The 16,104-nt window shown below is 43.7% G+C and overlaps 2 protein-coding genes across 5 annotated transcripts; one reads left to right on the top strand and one right to left on the bottom strand.

Annotated features, from left to right (window-relative positions):
- Positions 1-347: 347 nt before the first annotated feature.
- LOC112879999 lies at positions 348-5,824 on the top strand. 3 transcript variants are annotated; one of them, XM_025944442.1, is made up of 8 exons: positions 348-619; positions 2,661-3,850; positions 4,017-4,107; positions 4,319-4,476; positions 4,560-4,611; positions 4,743-4,819; positions 4,912-5,005; positions 5,102-5,824. In XM_025944442.1, the coding sequence occupies exons 2-8, from the start codon at positions 2,789-2,791 to the stop codon at positions 5,593-5,595; spliced, it is 2,028 nt and encodes a 675-aa protein (XP_025800227.1). In that variant the 5' UTR covers positions 348-619; positions 2,661-2,788; the 3' UTR covers positions 5,596-5,824. The 3 variants fall into 3 exon arrangements, with proteins under 3 accessions (XP_025800227.1, XP_025800242.1, XP_025800236.1); XM_025944457.1 differs by having other exon boundaries at positions 348-624; positions 2,669-3,850; XM_025944451.1 differs by having other exon boundaries at positions 348-624.
- A 427-nt stretch (positions 5,825-6,251) lies between these two features.
- LOC112879984 (ribonuclease J) lies at positions 6,252-14,881 on the bottom strand. 2 transcript variants are annotated; one of them, XM_025944427.1, is made up of 17 exons: positions 14,637-14,881; positions 13,651-13,879; positions 12,930-13,053; positions 12,191-12,247; positions 11,873-12,064; positions 11,718-11,795; positions 11,278-11,460; positions 11,123-11,203; positions 10,225-10,290; positions 10,031-10,123; positions 9,265-9,390; positions 8,989-9,102; positions 8,579-8,674; positions 8,375-8,472; positions 7,785-8,200; positions 7,075-7,517; positions 6,252-6,632 (listed from the first exon to the last, which is right to left on the bottom strand). In XM_025944427.1, the coding sequence occupies exons 1-17, from the start codon at positions 14,770-14,772 to the stop codon at positions 6,537-6,539; spliced, it is 2,628 nt and encodes an 875-aa protein (XP_025800212.1). In that variant the 5' UTR covers positions 14,773-14,881; the 3' UTR covers positions 6,252-6,536. The 2 variants fall into 2 exon arrangements, with proteins under 2 accessions (XP_025800212.1, XP_025800218.1); XM_025944433.1 differs by lacking the exon at positions 14,637-14,881 and having other exon boundaries at positions 12,944-13,053; positions 13,651-13,792.
- Positions 14,882-16,104: the final 1,223 nt, after the last annotated feature.

Raw genomic sequence — 16,104 nt, 5'->3', positions numbered from 1 at the left:
CCGACCATGTATAGAGAGGGCTACATATCATCTTAAATATGTGTAAGAGGCAGCTATCCACGTAGCCACGTGTAAGAAACCTGTCATAATCTCCAGTCATATGTTGATACATTGCAGAGCGTATCCGCACGTGTGAAAATCACAGCGAGCAAAATCACCCCCGGCGATCCTGGGGCCGGGCTTGCAAGTCCACGTATCAAGATACAGCCCTGGCCCCACCTCCCAGTGACCCCGGGATAGCAGAGAACCCATGGAGAGAAAGAAACGAGAGACCCCGGCCCGGCGGCGCCCAGATACATATAAACAGGGTTTGGTGGGAAGGGCAGGCGCGACCGAGACGACGCCATCTGGGATTTAATCCGAGGGCGCTGCAGGGGTTTCTCCTGGAGCCTGTCTGTCACAGGGGCCGCGTGGTGCGTGTCCGCCAAGAATCCGGAGGACCCGACTCGCGAGGGCGAAGCGGCGGAATTCTCCTCCGGCTGTGCGGGTTCTTGGCTCCGCCCGGAACCTTCTTCTCCGGCGGGGGGCTCTCGTTCGGCGGCGCGGCGCCCGGGAAGCAACCCGGAGGGAGGGAGGCCGAGGATCCGCGCGCCGCGAGACCCGCGACGTCGGGCTGTGGGTAAGGTGCTGGCTGCTTGATCTCGCTGCGGTTTGGTTTCTGCTCTGATCCGTGCGGCGGTGGGGATGCGCGCGTTCCTCTTTCGGTTGGCGCGTGCCTGAACTTTCCCAAGACTCTGTTCCGATTTCAATGGAATAGTGCCGGGCTGGGCGGAGCCTCGTCTTGATTCGGTTCTGGATGGGGATCGCGGGAACGAATGGTTCGGGTTTCGCGAATGCAGAGCTGTTCTCGTAGAGTCTAACTATTTGTGCGAATTGTCATCGAAATCGTGCATCTGATTTTGTATTTGTTTTGTTTTCCTAAAATCTGTCATCTTTTTTACTCTGATGACTCTGATACGGATTAATCCATCAGTTACCTCAGCCCCCGGTTCACCGCTATGTAACTGAAAATTTCGCCTTCTCTCTCAGTGCTTGAGAAATGCCTGCCTGTTCCAATTCCATCCTGCTCGTTTCGGTCAGAACTCAGAACAGAGTCATACGGCCGGAGCTCCTGTTCCTCGCACTGAGAAAACAGGCGAACTCAGCCTGAAAGAAAAATCGCCCATGTTCTTTGGCCCGTGTCCGCTGAACTCGAGAGCCGTTCGCTGCGGGGACCGCGAGAAATTTCCTCTCCTTTCTTTTGTTCCTTGCGATTGCGAGGGCTCGTTTTCCTTTCTCTCTTCAGCAGAAGCAGTAATGCACGGTACCGTACCGGCTGAAAAGATTGGTCCTTTAACTCGCGCATTAACGCTGGGCGAGAGATCCATCGCTGCCGCGGCGGCGGCGCTGGCTTTAATGCCCGCCCGCGGCCGGCCCACCACCTGCTCCGCCGCGCGCGGCGGCGGCGGCGCCGAGGGGCAGGGTGCATCGCACCGTACAGACGGCACAGTAGAGCGCCCACACGCTCACCCTGAGCTGGCTGCTGGCTGCTGCTGTCACCTTTGCTGTCCGGCTCTGCAGGAAAGGAAAGGCAGCTCCGCTCTCCCTGTCCCTTGTCTTGTCTGGCGTGTCTGCCTCTGCTGCCGCCGCCGCCGCTGCCTTTCCTTGGGATCCGCGCGTCGCTTTGTAGAGTAGCTGCAGCTGCGCGCGCGTGTGGGTGCTCTCTGCTTTTCTGGCTGGGTTCTTGCTTCTTGGAGGATCGTGCTGCCGCGGCTACTGGTGCGCGGTTCTCGAAGGCACGATGAGAACGAAAAAAAAAGTCATTTTCATAAACAGAAAAAAACATTCCGTGTTTTCAGTAAACGGGAAGTTTGTTCTTGAGGTGGTTGATTGCATAGCATAATCTTCTTGATGGGGTTGATTAGTGGTGTGGAATCAGATGCCATCCAAGGCCAAAAGGGTGATGGCTTAGTGGTTTGCTTGCTTTGTCGGTTCCTGACGACAATGGTTTTTTTTATTCGTTTCCATGCAGGAAAAAAGGGGATTTCTTCTTAGCAGTACGAGTATATCCAGTTATCCACTGTAGCGTGATGTGTGCTGCACTCGTCTGCGATGCCATGACGTGTGCTGTATGACTACGAGTATATCTACCCATTTGGTGCTGGGCGGGGCATGAAGCATTTTGTGTTGTTTATTACAAAAATTGAAATATATGACGCGGATTGGCGCGTACATCTAGCAGAGAGAGAGAGAGAGACTTCTTGCAGGAGATGGCAACCTACCTTGTTCCACCAAGCTCCCTTACTTTGTTGGGCTGCTTCTAGAGGATTTTGCGACACTTGCAGTTTGGTTCAAGTGTGAAATACTGTAGTGTGTAAACTGTGCATGTATGCAGCAAGTTTCAGTACTATGTACGCTCACCTTGTCTCCCTTCTCGTTACATCTGGGTTGTGATGTTTTTGTAGCTGCTTAACTGATGCATAATCGTGTTCATTTGCCTCTATTGGTGAGTAGTGTGTTCTGTATTTTTTTCTCTTGATTCCTGAATAGTTAGTTCTTCGTTCTGTGATATTGTAAAGCTAACAATCTGCTGTCCTCGTTGATAACCTCGATAAGTCAGAATGTCTTTTAAAGCAACATGATTTGGATCTGACGCGCTGCATCTCATGTTTGTTTTGCAGTTCTGCAGTCCTTAATTATGCTGTGACTATGTGGAGGATGAACTGGCACATGCCAAGCTCCTGCTGGGCTGCTGAGGGATCATCCTACATGTTGATAGTTTTGCTTGCTAAGTAGCAGCTCGACGAACATGTCCAGCCTTGACTTTGATGGACGGGATGACATATTCTTCGATGTGTCAGATGATATTAGAAGCTCAACATATTCTACAGCTAGATGCAGCATAAGTGACCAATTATCAGCATCATGGAGACCTGAGTATGAGCTGTGGACGAGTGAACCGATGAGCGTCAATGAAAGGAGGCACAGATTCCTGATTGGGATGGGCTTAGTTCAACCTATTCCTACTGGAATCTCCTTTTCGCAGTGGCAGGGCGATACCTTGCCTGATCGTGCATTTCGTGACCTGGAGGAGAGAATTAGTAGCATCTGTTCTTCATATCAGTCGTCTTTTTCTCATTGTGCACCAGCACCGGATAGTGCTTATTGCACAAGGGATCTGGGTACTGGGAACAGAGTTGTAGTTCATGAAAACGAGCACGATGGACTGACCGGCATACTTGAGGAGGTTGGAACAGATAAAATCATGAACATAAACCAGTCTGAAGGTTTTCTCAGTTTCTCTCAGCTTGTTAATGAGTTCTTGCGGAAGGGCGGTGGTCGAAGCCATGTAAGAGGGGCGAATATCACCGCAACTGATAAGCAAAAGGATCCCAAGAGCTTTTGTGGAAGATTTACAAGAAAGAAGGCAGAAGATAGAATTTGTATGTATGACGCACCTATGAATAGCCTGAAGACAAGCACATTTTCTAGAACAAAAGTTGATCAGCAGAACAAGAAGTGGATGGACTTCTCTGCTGTCTATATGTGCCAAGAAATCCAAGCCCACGGGGGTTCAATCAGGGTCATGAAGTTCAGCCCGTCCGGGTGGTATTTAGCGAGTGTTGGCGAAGACTGCATTGTGCGCATTTGGATGATTCAAGAAGTTGAATCCTCTCCAGATTTGTATGGCAGAGAGGCTCCCGTCGAATACATGGACAGAAACAAGGGCCTGAAAATGAAGGTGGGAAAAGGCTGGAGACGTACCCTTGCCATAATACCGAAGAAAGTTTTCAACATTGCAGAGACACCACTGCATGAATTTCATGGTCACACAAGTGATATCTTGGATATGACATGGTCGAAATCAGATGTAAGTTTTTCATTTGTCCTGTATTGATTGATAATGCATCATGTGAGAGTCAAGGAGAAAAAAATATATATGCATGTGAAATTTAGTTAACAACTTTCATATCAATTAAATCATATAACTAAACTCTTGTCTTTGTATCTAATTTTCTATTTAATGTTTCCTGCAGTTTCTCTTGACCTCATCTAAAGACAAGACAGTACGCATGTGGAAAGTTGGCTGTGATGGCTGTCTAGCAGTATTCAAACACAGAGATTATGGTATGGGCTAACATAAGAAAAGAAACCATACATGCTTTGAAATCCTATAGTGCATTCTATTTTAGATAGTGAAAAAGCTTCTCACTTTGCATCTTCTGTACTAGATTTATTCTGATGAAAATGAAAACTTTCTTCTTCCCCATATTTTCCTGTCTAAAATGTTCATGATTGGAACTGATATTTTTCCTTTTTATGATGAATTTGTCAACAGTAACATGCGTTCAATTCAATCCGGTTGACGAAAGATACTTCGTCAGTGGCTCAATTGACGGCAAAGTCCGTGTTTGGGATGTTTCTGAGAAGCGAGTAGTTGACTGGGCTGATACAAGGGACATCATAAGTGCTGTGAGTTACCAGCCAGATGCAAAGGTTAGTATCTGATCGAGATGTTTCGAAATCTTTCACATTTTCCCTAGTTGGGTTCTAACTCAAGGCATTTCTACCCTTGTCAGGGTCTTATTGTTGGCACCGTTGCAGGGAGATGCCGCTTTTATGATCAATCAGGTACTGTAACATCCACTGCTGATGTTCATACAACTTTGCTCATCGAAATGGTTACCGTGGTATTACAAAGCGCTTTGGATTTCAATAAGATCACACAATTTGCTGCTCCTAACCAGGCACTTTTGATTCAGGTGAAAACATGGAAGTGGAGAAAGAACTGAAGGTGACAAAGAAGAAATCTGCTAGTAGCCAGATCACCAGTCTGCAGGTTAGCTGCTCTGATTCAATCGCGTGTTTATCTCCTCCTCAGAAAGAAGCATTTGTGTTCCTTAACATTGCTCAATCAATTCCGCTTTGCAGTTTTCAAGAGGCGACCCTGCTGGGATCGTGATCGCATCAGCGGGTCCGAAAATCAGAGTCTCCGAAGGCGCTGACATCAGCAGGAAGTTTGAAGGTTAGGTTTCCCGCCAGTTTCTCACTCCACAACCCATATTCAGGCAGCACAGCTTACACTCTTGAACACTGTTTGTTCCCCGTGTTGGCGTTCCAGGACGGCGAGGCTCCAAGGCCCTGGCACCGCCGTCCCTGACATCCGACGGCCGGTACCTCGTGTCGGCCGGCGCGGATTCCAACGTCTACATTTGGAATTTCGACAAGCTAAGGGGCAAAAGCGCCAAAGGAGCGAGGACAGTTCGGTCCTGCGAGCACTTCTTCTCCGAGGGCGTCACGTCCGTGGCGACATGGCCGGGGCTGCTGCACCAGGAAGGCTGTGCCGGCGGTCTCCAGTCGTCGGAGAAGGGCCCCACCCTGTGCCGCGACCGGGATTGCTGCTCGTTCGGGGCGTGGTTCTTCGCGGACGGCATGGGGGGCGCCGCGACGTGGCCGGAGGAGAAGCTGCTGCCGTCCCTCAAGTACGTGAACTGCGGCGGCGTGGACGAGCGCCGCCCCAAGGTGCCCGCCGCCTGGAACACGGTGGTGGTCACCGGCGGCCGCGACGGGGTCATCCGGTGCTTCCACAACTACGGCCTGCCGGTGAAGCTGTAGGTGCTGGAAGTTTTCTGTGATGGCCAAAAGAAGTTGGTGGAACGAGCCTGCTGACAGCCTCTGACCGTTCGTTGTAGAATGTGAAGTACATGAAAGTGTCAAGGAGTTCAAAAGGGGGATAATGTGCTTTATCCATGTAAGTTATGGGGGGTAAAGGATAATTAATCCAAATGTTTTGATCCGTGAGCTGTTTTTTCATGGCTATATAAGCGGGTTAGTTTAGCGATCATGCAAGCCAAATTTCGCATGGTTAGATCAAGACCGCCGAGCACCAGGTGGCGAGATCAGAGCGCGGCTTGCTGTGTCGGACGAGGCGTTCCAGAACCCAGCGCCGTACGTGCGGAAGGGTGAATGCTGTGCATTTACTGCAGAGGGACTTGAGGTGGGCCTGATCGCAATCAGGACCACGTGGCAGAGGCACAGTACCTTTACTGCAGAGAATACGTCGAGCTCGCCAGGCTCAAGCAGCAGCAGGTCAGCAAGGAGCTGAGCTCAAGAGACCTGAGCAGCTAGACAAAGTCTCTCCAATTCTTCGCCTAGCTCCTCTAAAACATCCATGACTGAGCATGCGTGTTCCCTAAATGTGCGGTAGCAATCTTGCAGTGTGAAGTGAAACAATACGTCGCTTGTCGAACGGAGGCAGTTAAGCGCCAGTGTGTTCTGAATGTCCCAGCAAAATCTATCATTTTCAGTTACTACATCTAGTTCTTGTCGTACATCAGCAACCACACTCCTGAGCTCATGGTGAACTGGTACATCATTCTCATGCCATCAACTCGCTCCCTCTCTAACATGATGATGCGGTCCCTCCTCTACCTATCATATTCGAGTAAGGAAGTCCCTGTAGATCACCAGGTGTAGTAGACATTCTACATGATCCGCGGCAACCACTACAATACCAATCTCCCAAATTTCTATCGCTAAGCTACAACATCATCTATTCATTTGGCTGCCATTTCCCCTTCACACGATAGAATCCTATCCATGGCCGAGAAATAAGGCCATGTCTTCATGCTCTCCTCATCCTTCTTGCTCTCCTGCAAAACAAAGGAAAACAATGTACGTCCTACTGTTAGATATTGAGCTTCTAAGTTGCAAGAGTAGCAGCCTACTAATTCTCCTGGCATCTAATTTTGCTTCTGCTAGTATTCAGTATAAGCCTAGAGTTTGTAACAGGGTTGCTCATGTTTTGGTCAATCTTGGTCTTTCTTGTTCAGTAGATGAGAATCCCTTAGTTATAGTGGATGATCTTCCGGTTTGTATTATGAACTTGGTTACCGAGGATATCTCAGTTCATAGTTAATGGAAATTTTTGCTTCTTCTAAGAAAAAAAGAGTAGCGCAGCCTGCTAAGTTTAAGCATCTATGGTGCATATGTAAACTAGCTAAACAAGCATTTAAAACAATGAAAAGCTTATATCACAACAAGCGATAAAAGAAAGGAACAAATTTATGCCTAAACTTCCTAAGGTTGGTGTACCTCATATTTCTGAACCAACGATGTCCATAGAGATTTGCACTGTGCCGGTGTACGACTTATTCCCTGGTTCATCAAGCTACCAGAAATATCCTCCCACAGAACCATTCTTCCTTTCACACTCTGAAATTTCTCATTCATTTCACCCCGCATCTGTATTAAGCTCTTAATTTCCTCAGGTTTCCACTTGTTCTTTTTTGAAGATTTAACTGAAGCAGGAGCTGACTGGGTGGAGTCCTTACTCATTATGCCGATCTTGCCGATATTTTGTTTGTTCCCTCCGTTGACTATTCTTGCAATTTTTACAGCAGTAGGGGATTTGAATGACTCCCAAAAGTGCTCCAGAGTTTTAGGCTGATGCAAATCTGAAGAGAAGAATGCTTCACCACCATTGGAGCTTGTGGTCGCATCATCAGGTGTTGTGCCCACGGCCTCAGGAAGGGTCTCTGTGTGATAAAATAGTGACAGGGTCAACTCATCTTATACCAGAACAATAAAAAGTATAGATACAATGTGCACCTACATGAATCAATGAATAACTAACAAACTAACATAAAATAGGACGCCAGATGCCTGTTTGAGTGTACCACTATGAATTTACCTTCCTTACATACCATTGTCTAAACTTTGAGGACATATGATATGCAACAGTTTATTCAAAGATACTAGTATACTTCAGCATAACAGTAATTCGTAAGGCATGGTTAGATTACCTTCAGAGTCAACATCTGGGTTATCTGGATGTGTTTTATAACTGCCTTCAAGACTCCTAGCTGGACTCCTGCTCAGATGGCTAGTAGCTGAGGAAGCTCCAAAGTTTCCAGATGATTTAGCTTCAAGATGTTCTGAGAAACCTGCCGTGGTGTTCTCCGTAGCAACCGCAATGACATCAGGCCTCTTCCCACTATATTTCCTTACCATTTTCCTCAAGATTTCGGATACCATCCTCTCCATGTGACTAAGTGGACAATTCACAGGGCAACTTGACAATGCAGCATACGCTGCTTTGTAGAGTGCATCTAATAATCTTCCATTATCAAGCCATAGACATCTTGTTGTGATTTTAAATTTCCCTTTCAAACCTGACTGCACTGAAGCATGTTCCTTCTGAGGTCGGAAGATCTCCATACTGCAAAGGAACGACAAGTTATGGTTCAAGTGCACCTAACAACAAACACCAGATATGGTTTTACCATTTTGACAGTTACAGAGTTCGCATAAACAGCATGATTTCACATAAGGCAAAATTTTGCTAAAGATAAACATAAAAAAATGTTCCACAATTAACTGTACACGAAATTACCTAACAAAAATAATGCCATCAGATGCAATTCTTAATCTCTCATCAATGCAGAGATCAGTGGATGTACCAAAAGCCTTATCACCATCACTATACATGAGCTGTAACAAGTGTGTCATGTTAAACCTCATAAGGGAAGGGGTTAAAGAAAAGACATCATAGCTGCTGAAGACAAGAAAAGTAAAGGTAGAAAAATAAATGGTTCACCTGAAAATCCTCCTTTCCTAATGAAACAAACCCATTGGACAGAACTCTTCTGTTTCTTAGATGCGACACACCAAGCATCTCTCCGTTTTTAATTACCTGCAATTATAGCAGCAATCTAAGAAGTAAGAACCCTATCAATGGTAATATATATGAGCTTTGCTATATGATGGCAATGCTAATAATACATTGGAACGTGAACAGAAAATGAGAATATTTACAATTCTAGGAATCAAATAGGTTCCACTTTTGTGTACATAATTCAATGCTACACTAGCAGAAAAGGCCCTACATTCCTTACTGTTTGCTGAAATACAATAGCCCATGCTGAATGAGAACCCTCAACATATTCTCTCCCTTAGCATACAAATCTGAAGCACAAAGACACTGACTATGTAAAAGGAATTACTTACGGTTGTGTGCCTTATGCCAGTTGATCTTCCAAGTAATTCATGTTCTTTGAGAAACAGGAGCTCTCCATGAACAGGCAGAAAATGCTGTGGTTTAACAATCCGAAGAACTTCCTCCTGCAAATAATAAATCAAAGGCATATCAGGTAAAATCACCACCATTAAACAAGGAGACAGGGCACACTATTGCTAATATGTTATCGCAATAATGAAGGAACTACTATGTTGCTGGCACTGGATCACATCAAAGAGAAGAAACCAGCAGAGAAGGAAACTTACCAACTCATCGCGGTAGGCATGCCCAGAGGTATGGAGGCCAGAATCCTTACCCATGATAATTTTTGGGCCAAGATCAGTGAGGCGATTCATCATCTTCATCACCCTCGTCTCATTTCCAGGAATAACCTGAAAAGAAGAGTATATGAGGATGCTAGTTTGCAAATGCTTACTCTCAAAAGAACACTTCTTTTTGTAAGGCAACCCATTTTGGAATGATTAAAATTTAGAAACGAAGTATCGAGCGATTACATCTGGAACTATTTCCAAATGCATTTTTAGTTTTCAATGCTTACTTTCAAATAAAAACACTTTTTCGGTATGGCAGCCCTAGCATTTTGGAATGATTGAAATTTAGAAATGAAGTATCAAACGATTACATCTGGAACTATTTCCAAATGCATTTTCAGTACCACATTCAGTACCATTCTAGGTCTATGGACTAGAATAAACAATGCATGGAGGGCACACCGCTTCCAATGTTTTTCCACTTACAAATTTGGTGCAATCTCAGATGTATCTTGACTAATAGCAAAAGGTTAATGATTCGCACAAACCTTCATATACTAAAAGAAACATTTTTCTTCATAATATAAGCCAGTCCTTCCCATACAGCTACTTAACAACAAGAGCAAACATTGATGTGAATACATAACCGATATTAACAGGCATAGGTAGCTAACATATGTAACACCATCCCAGGGGACTAACCTCAGGGGTTGTGAGAAAAAATATCAAAGAGAATAAAGTGAAGGACAAATAGCAATACCTTAGCCGAATAAAGGAGGACGTCCTCTTTGGATAATTTAAGAGCATGACTTCCCCCATACGATGCAAGATTTAGAGCTGCACGTGGCTCTCCCTGGTAAAGTTCGATACAGAGACGCATGAGTTATAACTTATAAGGTGGTCGATGAGCAACCGAAACTCTAGGTGACTAGGTCTATTAGCCTGAAGTCTTACTTGTGATCCTGTAGTGACAACCAGAAGATCTTTAGGGGCATACGCATCCATGTCCTCTGCCTTGACCTGCAGGAAATTTCTACTATGCAATTAGGAAACCAAATTCAAAGACATGGAAACATGTCGTATCAAAAGATTGTACCAACAGTGACATCATGTGGCATACGTGTATATATATATATACACACACACACGCACACACACTGAATAAAGGCAAATCTAGTAATACTTGAGAACAACTCAACCATCAAGTCAGTGTATTATTCATAATCATTTAAGACAACTAAAGCATTTGCATACACAGACTGAGATTATAATTGAATTATCATATGTTTATTGGTAAGTAAACTGAAGTCCTCTCAGCAGGAACCCATAGGCTCTTTTGTGTGCACTTTGTCCAAGACAGATGGCGCTTGCTAGTTAGCAGGATTATGAAAAGCAAAATTTGGTGTACATAGATTTTTCCCAGGACAAGTAAGGTTCTAACAGCAATTAACAAAGACGGAACACTAACAAAGGAAGCTGTACACCTGGACAAAACACAATAAACGTCAAGTTATTCTAAGCTGCCAGACCTGATGCAACTAGCACTCAACCCATTCGAATGTGATGGGCTAAAAGATCTGCAGAACCGAAAGTATGAATCAAGCCACTCTACAACCTGTTCAAGAAGCCTACTCTACGAGCTGCCAGACCTGCCACGACGCTAGCTGAAGCTAATAAAAGGGGGAGTAAACAAATTGTTCTTACAAAGGATGTCAGCATATCTCAATGCCAGGATATAAATTAAAGAGGTCCCCAAAAGGAAAATATCATTCAAAACATCGCATCATTAATAACATCACAATAGCAATCAGCGCAAAGAATATGCAACTAATATAATAAAGTTGCTGCATACCAAGGTTGATGGATCCAGTGGTGCCTTTCCATCCTTGAATGCAGCTTCAAGGTATGTCCTGAGTGACATTCCAACAAAAACCTGTTCCAGTTCATCAAAACTAAAAATTAGGTAACCAGAGGATTATCTGTTGAAATAAGATTTCAAAAAATCACCATCTTTCGGCCCGTTAAATCTGCAGCAGCTTTAATGCTCCCAATTCGATGTATGTTTGAAGCGAATTGTGTCGTGATTACTCTTCCTTTTGCTTCTGAAATATGTCGCAACAATGAACCAGCAACAACAGATTCGCTGATTGATCTTCCAGGGGACAGTACATTTGTTGAGTCGCTCATCATCTTGGATTGAAGAGAAAGAAACCAGGAACAACGAAAGAAACACAGTCAGAAACAAATCAACAAAGAGCTGCTCATATCAGTATATGTGAGACCTAGGTGAACACTTCTTTGGTTTATTGATATTAGCACATATGTTCCCTTTTTATTAATATGTGCAAGCTGCACCAATGCATCTGAGGCCAGGCAGCATGGGTGCAAGCTAAGTCAATGACCTTAACTAAAGAAACAAAACTAGCCCAGATATTGGACCGACTTACAAGAGTAACACCTTCTTTGGAGAGCTCCTCTAGTGCTTCTCGATCAAAAATTTTTCCATCCACTGGTGATTCATCAATCTACCAGAAAAAATAAAGTTATGCAAAATAGGTAAAATTACATAAAATATAGTAATACAATTATTGTTGGAACTTACTTTCCAGTCACCAGTATGAAAAATTATGCCATCAGCACAGCGAAGCACTAAGCCACAGCAGTCAGGAATTGAATGAGTTACACGAATGGGTTCAACCTCAAAAGGTCCAGCCTGGAATCTCTTTTTAATTCTTAAAACCTTAAGCCTGGATGAGAGGAATATCCCAAACTCCTTCAAACGCTTCTTTATTAGCTGCTCAAGTATGAATAAATGCGTTTCAAAATTCAAGAAGATCTGATACAATTTTACTGTACTTATGCTACAGCCAACAGTGACAAATACCAAAGCTATGAGTTATCAGAACAATTTGAGTGTTACCTCCATGGTGAAAGATGATGCAAAAATCGGTGTGCTTGAATCCAATGCTGGGATGACCTATTAACAGTAAAGATGATAGAAAATATGAGCATGTGGTAGTTCCAAATATGTGCAGAATTTCAACTTGATAGATGAGAAAGATCAGATGCATAATATCCAGCTACCGAATCCCCCTCACATTAAGTCAAGAGTGAGATAGGAATTCTAGAAATACGAAATAAAGATGTCAAGCTAATTAGATCACCAGCACCGGTACACTCATCCATACTTCGAGTCTGTTTAATAGGACAAACCTGGCCTGAAGTGGCATTGATTTAGGAACGAAGAGAGAACTTTCTAGTAGTCCTAGTTCTGGATTACTATCAGCATATAAAGATCTCGTGTGCTTAATGACCACTATATACCATTGATTATGTATTATAACATTGTCAAACCAAAAGAAGAATACCCGGCCAGTGTTTAAGTTAAATCACACTAAGAGTCGACAAAAGGAAAATGCTAGGTACCAAATTAAACAGCCTGTAGACAACATATATAACTTTTCAGCAGGACAACAAAATCTCCTTTGCAGTATTTAGACTGTAGATTGTAGAATGATCTGTGACACAAATAATGATGGAGAGGATTGCTGGTTTTCATACAACATTATAACTTAAGTGTGTAGCATCATACCCAAGCAAGCATATTGATTTCATGATGAATTGGAATGGTGTATTCGAGTAACAGGAGAATTATTTACCCAAGGCAACGCACCGATGTGATCTTCATGGCCATGCGTTATGATCACTGCTTCAATTTTGTGGCTCCATTTCTTGATGAATGTGGTGTCTGGGATAATCTTTTGCACACCAAACTCATCATAACTGACAAAATTTTAAATAGAATCTAATTCAGTGGAAAATCAGCATGTGTGAGAAGCAAAAATAACACAGAATACATATAGATCTACAGAAATGCTAAGTCATTATGTGGCATGCAATAGACTACAGGAGACGTAGTGATTTACTTAGGCCCTCACTCATACATACGACTTTCTATTATAAAGAAACTATGTTCAAGTCTGAGGCTCTAAGCACAGAATATGACAAGCTAGGAGTATTTGCTAAGTCACTATCGAATATAATTCAGTGGAAAATCAGCATGTGTGAGAAGAAAAATTAACACAGAATATATATAGATCTACAGAAATGCTAAGTCATTATGTGGCATGCAATAGACTACAGGAGACATAGTGATTTACTTAGGCCCTCACTCGTACATATGACTTTCTATTATAAAGAAACTATGTTCAAGTCTGAGGCTCCAAGCACAGAATCGAGTACATATCGAATTTATATTTATGATTCTTTTCAAGAAATGTGGAGTTCAGAAATACATATGCGCAGATTAGAAAGACATCAAAAATAATGGGAGCTCAACTGCTGTGAAAGAAGGCGCAAGATACGGTTTGGAATACGTACTCCGGGAACATAACCCCTGCATCAATCAAGATATATCTGTCATAGTTCCCCACAAGCATACAGTTCATGCCGATTTCCCCAAGACCGCCAATCGGGAGTACTCGGAGGGGCGGACCATCCACTCCTTCATAGAACTGCTCCATCTTTCGCTTGACTGAATCTTCCAAGCTCTTAGTGGCACCCTCAGTTCTTCTCAACCTTTTTCGCGGTGTTCTAGATTCTTGAGGCCCTGCACATTAAAGAGAATGGATTGTAAACAGCTGAATCCCTACATCATATGACAAGCCAAAACATCTTTTTTTTTACGCCTCTCATCTGCGTACAGCTGTAGTATCTGTTCATGCACGCACACACGCCACAACCCGACACACACACACCACACTCACGCAACCAGGACTACAACTACACACAGATCAGAAGACCGCGTCCTTCGAGAGATCACCGGAACCATCCTCGACTCCGTAGATGACGGGCACCTCGCACTCCCTTTGTGGCACCACGCGAGAGAGGCTGCAGAGATTATTAAAGGGGCACAGCCCCTGGTGCGAAACCCGCACTGAGCCAGGCTCGAACGCGGGCGGTGGGCGCTGCATCCAGCAGCCCGACCACCGACCTATGAGCTCGTTCGCAAGCCAAAACATCTTGTTGGAGAAATAGAGCAAGGATGGTTTACAAATTAAAATGACAAGTGGGTTTAAGGAGAAGTTACGTGTAGATGAATCCAACCCATCTCATTTCGTCCAATTTTTCTTATGGAAATGAACAGTTACTAGCATTAGAGGTTCCGGGCCTGGAAACCCCGCTTCCAGCGAAGCTTCGGAGTTGCACATTGACGGGTCAATTTGGGATCGGAACCAGCATAAGCTCGACACGGTGATTCACGAGTTTGAGATAAAGTTGCAGCACGAGTCCATTTCCAATCCCGCAACTCCATTCGCAATAAGCAGCAGAGATAAGAAGGGGAGGAGGGGGGCAGCCATGGGTACCTTTCCCTGAGGACGGGGTCGCGACCGCGCAGCACGAGATGGAGACGGAGGCGGAGGCGGAAGCGGAAGCAGAGGCGGCGCGGCGGCGAGCCAGACCGCAGGGGCAGAGAGACGAGAGGGAGGCGAGCGCCACCATGGCCGCCGCGGCGGCGGCGGAGAGGGGGGAGGGGCGGAGAGCGAGCGGAAAGGGGAAGGAGTGAAGCGAAGAAGATAACGGAGTGCTGCTCCGGCCGCCTTTCGGCCTTGGCGAGGAAAAGATTTTTTTGTTCGAGTTTGGATTGGGCAGGCTGCTTGGCCCAAAATATCTATCGTCCACTCTTTGTACTCACATGTACAAGATTTTTTTTTCTTCGACTCTATACTCTAATTGCAAGCTTTGCACGTATCAAGCATTGATATTTGAATTTTTTTATCATTTCTCATCAATACATCTATATTAATACCTATATATTAACATTTCAATTTTGTGGAGCAATTCTAAAGAATTTCATACTGCTCATATGTTCCACGCTCAACTATTTCCAGGATACATTGACAATAGATCCTGTGAAAGGCAGGATCTGCTGACATCTGGATACCACGACGAGTGGGCTTTGTAAACAACTAGCATATTCCTAGCAGGTGGGTTCCACAAAGCCACCTTCACCATTTATTTTACTGTTTACAGAAAACAAGATGTCTTAGAGTTAAAAATCGGTTTAACAATATTTTGATACATTGGCAGGGAGTCAGTCCAAGGAGAATCATTAACAACTAGGTCCCACATAATGTTTATGATTTATATAGATGAAATATCGCGTGTAAACACACTTTGCAATCATGCTATAAAATTAAAAGAAATATCCAGAATTACCATATGTAGTCATCTTCAACGATTTAATATATAATAATCAGGCTCAATTTCATTTTAAGATATAAACAGGGGCAAACAACTAATAGTTAACAAGTACTGGTGGTATGATACAAATACTATCATGTTAGAGTCATTTTCATATCCTCCAATATAAACCTTTGAGTTGCAAAATCCGCATGACCTTAGATGGTAATTGTTGTTCTAAAATTTTCACCAAGTATCCTTTTAATATGCAGTTAGTTTCATTACCTATATATTTGATTATACTAAAATAAAATCCAGATGTGTATCGAAATTTAAAACAATCATAAAATCTCAACTCTCCGCTATATCATAGTTTCTTAGTTTCTAAAATTTTCTTGTATCTTCTAAACATTGATTTATTTTTAGGATACTATAGCCTATAACAAGGGTAATATATGGCATTTGATGATGTATGAAATATCTCTCCGTCTCTCCCTCTCTCTCTCTATTTGTGTGTTGGGGGAGAAGCTATATATGAGTTTTTTTCTCACAAAATTGTAGATATCTTTTACTTTATACATACGATCTTGTAGCAACCACCAAAATTTGTTAAGGTTATTGCCTACATCAAGTCATTATTTAGGAATCTCT

The sequence above is a fragment of the Panicum hallii genome, chromosome 1 (assembly GCF_002211085.1).
Source record: "Panicum hallii strain FIL2 chromosome 1, PHallii_v3.1, whole genome shotgun sequence".
NCBI classification, from domain to species: Eukaryota; Viridiplantae; Streptophyta; class Magnoliopsida; order Poales; family Poaceae; genus Panicum; species Panicum hallii.
This window is presented reverse-complemented; position numbering and strand designations above follow the sequence as displayed.